This window comes from Nymphalis io, chromosome 8, assembly GCF_905147045.1.
Source record: "Nymphalis io chromosome 8, ilAglIoxx1.1, whole genome shotgun sequence".
Lineage (NCBI taxonomy): Eukaryota > Metazoa > Arthropoda > Insecta > Lepidoptera > Nymphalidae > Nymphalis > Nymphalis io.
This window is the reverse complement of record NC_065895.1, coordinates 14,139,958-14,144,591: the sequence shown is the minus strand read 5'-3', so window position 1 is coordinate 14,144,591 and position 4,634 is coordinate 14,139,958. Positions and strand designations below refer to the sequence as shown.

General features: G+C 46.5%; 1 protein-coding gene across 1 annotated transcript; it reads left to right on the top strand.

The window, feature by feature from the left end:
* Positions 1–347: 347 nt before the first annotated feature.
* LOC126769897 (probable G-protein coupled receptor Mth-like 1) lies at positions 348–4,367 on the top strand. Its single transcript, XM_050488856.1, has 4 exons — positions 348–1,604; positions 1,716–1,794; positions 3,315–3,638; positions 3,725–4,367. The coding sequence occupies exons 1-4, from the start codon at positions 605–607 to the stop codon at positions 4,080–4,082; spliced, it is 1,761 nt and encodes a 586-aa protein (XP_050344813.1). The 5' UTR covers positions 348–604; the 3' UTR covers positions 4,083–4,367.
* Positions 4,368–4,634: the final 267 nt, after the last annotated feature.

Genomic DNA, 4,634 nt, shown 5'->3' with positions numbered 1-4,634 from the left:
ACTCTTGAAAAGATTTTATAAATAGAATTATCTTTTATTGAATGTACCAATTTCTAAGGAAGAACTAATAATTAAAAAGTTCTAATTTTTATTTTTTAAAAATTTAATAGGTAACAACAAAGTTTTTACCTAATAAAAATTAATTTTTAAACAGAGTTTCGTCTATAAGCTCACCTCATAGTTTTCGCCTTTTGTGGAGTGTTAGCGACTAGCGTATACTCTGTACACACAGTACGATGCTTCAGAAAGTCGAGGCTTTCTTTTACGGTGGGCTTACAACTTCATAAGTGGGTTCGCACTTTGCTTAGCTGTTTGAATTGAACTCACCGAGTCTCCGGCTCTCCGGCAGGCGGTCGGCCGGCCGCTCAGTGCCGCACTAGCTCCCGAAGTGAGAGGTCGCGCGTTCTGCATTATAATCGTCTTCACACGTGCTCTTTCGCTCTCGGCGGGCGAATATGTTTGAATTTTACGGCCTTCCAGTGAAGTTGTATATCTTGCGGAAACTACGTCCTATCAAAAGACAGCACCTTTAAAAGTAATTGTGTTAAACAAGGATCCGTCATGCAGTGTTCGGAGTGTGTTCATCGTCGGTGAGAAACTTGCAATGTTAGTGACAGCGGCATTTGCTCTTCTCTGCTCGTGGTTGACGGCGGCCGGTGGAGCGCGTCCTGCGGCCCTCGATGTGCCGCGCTGCTGCCCAATCGACCAGGCGCTGCCTGCTGAATCATTGCGAGCAGACCTGCTGATTGCGAAACATGTATCTGCTGCCTGTCGCCCGGCACCGGACACTCCTCCCTGGGCACCGCTCGTGTATGCACCGGCTCGTGGTTCTTTCCTCGAGCGTGGCCGCCTGCCGGTGCACTGGCGGTTAGCATTTTCTCGCGTACCTGCCTGTCAAGAGCTTCGTGTTTTGCCTGAACATGCCGCGCCGTATGCACTTCTCGCCAATAACGGATCTCTGTTGATGCGTGGAGCGGCACTTGCGCTCCCACCTGAACGATATTGCGCGGATGCAGTTGCCGCTCTCGTTTGTGCTGAGGACGCCGGAGGCCGCGGTCCTTCCAAGTGTTGTGCCGAGGGACGCGCGTTCGATGGTTCGCGTTGTGTGGAGGACGAAGTTCGTGCGTTAGAAGCTTTACACGAATTACATGAACTAGCTAATGGTAGTGCAGTGGGTGCCGGTTGGCCGGTATGTGCGGAGGGGTCGAGGTATGCCGTGGCAGGTGCGCTAAGCGGCTCGAAACTGTTTGAAGATGGAGCGCTGGAACTTCACGGAGAAAACTCGCGGCTGGAGCCTGGTGAGTGGTGTGCTGAGGCAGTCGCTGGCGAGAGTGGCACGCGTGTGCTAGCATGCGAGGCTGCAGCACGATCCACTCGACCGGCGCAGACGGCTCGGCACGCTCTGTACGGCACCGGGCTCGCCGTGGGAGCTATATTCTTGGCAGCTACTCTAGCGGCCGGTTTCGCTTTGCCTGCGGCGCATCACGCACTGCATTGGAGATGTCAAACGCACTACGTCGCAGCACTGATGCTGGGCGACGTGCTGCTCGCCGCTACACAGCTGGCAGGCGATAGAGTGCCGCCTACGCTTTGTCGCGCTCTTGGTGAGTATCTTGTTCTTCTGAGAACATCTGAGTTCGATAGTCCTGTCGGTTCTTTACGATAATGTGTTGTAATCGTTCTGTGCATGTGCGGCTTAATGCGGTGCGGAGCAGCTGTGTGTATGCATTTCCTCTTCTTGTCGGCGTTCTTCTGGCTCAACACTATGTGTTTTAACATCTGGTGGACATTTAGGTAAGTAGTCTGGTCTTACGTTCGATTTGTTATACTGTTAATCAATAAAGGTACAACGGACTTACAAATGGAAAAATCATAAATGAAAAAAATATATATTAAGAAAAAAGAAATAGCGAGCCGACTTTTCCACAACAACAACAATTCATTCGTTTTATATTTAAAATATTGAATGAATGGTGACGCGCTGTCACCTCGTATCACTTACCGTAACAGCCTGTGAATGTCCCACTGCTGGGCTAAAGGCCTCCTCTCCTCTTTTTGAGGAGAAGGTTTGGAGCTTATTCCACCACGCTGCTCCAATGCGGGTTGGTAGAATTCATATGTGGCAGAATTTCAGTGAAATTAGACACATGCAGGTTTCCTCACGATGTTTTCCTTCACCGTAAAGCACGAGATGAATTATAATCACAAATTAAGCACATGAAAATTCAGTGGTGCTTGCCCGGGTTTGAACCCACGATCATCGGTTAAGATTCACGCGTTCTTACCACAGGGCCAACCTCGTATCACTTACAGGTTTATATTTATCTAATTACGGCGTATTTTAGAGTCGATGACGAATAAAAACTCAAATCAATATGAGCGTGCATTCATATGTTATATTGGGTTGTTACTTATATTTCTATTTAAAACTATTCGTTTTAGTAAGGTCATTGCTTAATCATTCGTTAATAACTTTATAAAGAAATAAATTTAAATATTTAATAAGTAAATTAGGAATGATAAGAAATAATGATGGTTATCATCATTAGTAATTACTGCCTCAGAGCGGACCAAGTCAGCAAATATTACGATTGTGCATGTTATGCTATAATTAGTTTTATTTATTACACATTGCTTGAAAATGTATCTAAAGGTGTGTGTGATATTGATTTAATTCCTCGTGTGTATGAATTGCTCAATACTTTTAGTTGCGAATGCGCCGGAGTAAAATATTACGATTCGAAATTTCCGATCCGTTTCTAAAGTTGTTAATACATTATAGTCAATTTAGTCATCTTTAATTACCATTTCGTCTCAAGACATTTACATTTTTTTAAATGCATAATAAATATATTGTTACGTGGTTCAGCAGGATCGAATAGGAATTGTCAGAGCGTCACGGTAGCATGCGAAAGCGCTCCTCGTTAAGACGGAAAGGGTACCCTTGGTTTTTTAGTGGGTATTCCGATGTTCGGGGCCCACTGTTCCCGTTCCCGGAAACGCGTAACGCGTTTTTCCAGCGATAAAAAAAAGGATCGGATAGGAAAATAATGTAAACACATTCTGTATATTTCATTATTGTTATAAAAGCTAATAGTTTCTTAATACAAAAATTTTCTTAATATTTCAATTTTAATTGGATTAATTTTTTACTATTTTATTTTATATATAACAAACAATAACGACCAATAGTAACACAACATAATATCACGTTCCTCAGTTCTATTCATTGAATCTTATACAATGAGTACAGTTAGTATTTACTATTTATAATAAAGGGTGTAGTAGTAACGTATGGTTTTGCGGGTACTCAGAGATTTCCGGCCGACCTCGCTGGAGCGTGGGCAGGAGGCGTGTCGGCTGCGCGTGTACATGGTGTACGCGTGGGGTGGGCCGCTGGTGGTTGCGGGCGCGGCGGCGCTGCTCGACCGCTTACCGCCCTCCGCCGCGCCTGGCCTGCTGCGACCGCGTTTCGCCGTGCAGCGATGTTGGTTCTACGGTGACATGGAGATCCTTGTATACTTCTTCGGCCCTGTCGGAGTATTGCTGCTTGTCAACCTCGCGCTCTTCATCTCCACCACCAGGCAACTCACTTGCGGGCTCTGGCGACGTGACGAAGTCAAGTCCACCTCAGAAAGGTAAGACCCGCCGGCGACTGGACGATGGAATATGGACGCTATACATATATTTGATATTTCTTAACATCTATTTTGTCTGTCGATAGGGCGGCTCTCGGTCGCGTTTGCGCAAAGCTGGTGGTGGTGATGGGCGTGACGTGGGGAGCGGACGTCGTGTCATGGGCAGCTGGAGGGCCGGAATACGTGTGGTACGCGACCGACTTGCTGAACGCTCTCCAAGGTGTATTCATCTTCTTGGTGGTGGGCTGCCAGCCGCACGCATGGGCGGCGCTGAAGCGTGCGGCGGCGGCGTGGTGTGCGCGCGCTCCAGGTGGGACGGCGCACTCGTCGTCGCACCTGCCGTCGTGCGGGGAGTCGCTGACGCACACGACGGCGGCCCCCGCGCCCGCCGCGCTCCCCGCCGCCCCCGCGCAGCCTCGCCTGCCCATGGAGACCGTGTGCTAACCGCACACGCCGCGATCGCGAATATTTATTCTACAGTATTATTTTTGTACTCAAGTAGTTAACGATTACGAATGTATGATGTACTGCGGTACGCGTCGCCGTCGAGCGAATTGAGGCTTTGTATATATGTACGTATTTAAGTCGGCCCCGCGCCTCGTGTGTTTAGTGTATACGTGTTTGTATATGTATATGTGTTATTTATATGATGGACTCTATTGACGAATCGTCACCCGTGAACGTCTTGCCCGTTCGATTGGCTGTTGAAATAAAAATGATTCTAAAATATATGTCATCTTTAATTTCTCATCCCCACAATAGTTATTCCATCGAATTCAACATTGAGAAGAGGGAAGTCTGTTTCGTTCTATATGTTGTTTCAACTAAATCGATTAATATAAAACATTAATATTATTTAATTCTATAGTTTAATATCGGTCTGATTTCCAGTTCGGCTTTTGAAGCGAACTCTGCCAAAAGAACACAGTAACAGATACACAAAAACTTTATACGTGTGGTTTATAAATGTCTACAGATTATTGTACAGGGTAGGTA

Bases quoted from the DNA above. Each gene is read 5' to 3' on its own strand.
- LOC126769897 (XM_050488856.1), top strand. From the start codon at position 605: ATGTTAGTGACAGCGGCATTTGCTCTTCTCTGCTCGTGGTTGACGGCG. The intron at 1,795-3,314 runs GTAAGTAGTCTG...GCGGGTACTCAG, and splicing joins AACATCTGGTGGACATTTAG to AGATTTCCGGCCGACCTCGC. The intron at 3,639-3,724 runs GTAAGACCCGCC...GTCTGTCGATAG, and splicing joins GTCAAGTCCACCTCAGAAAG to GGCGGCTCTCGGTCGCGTTT.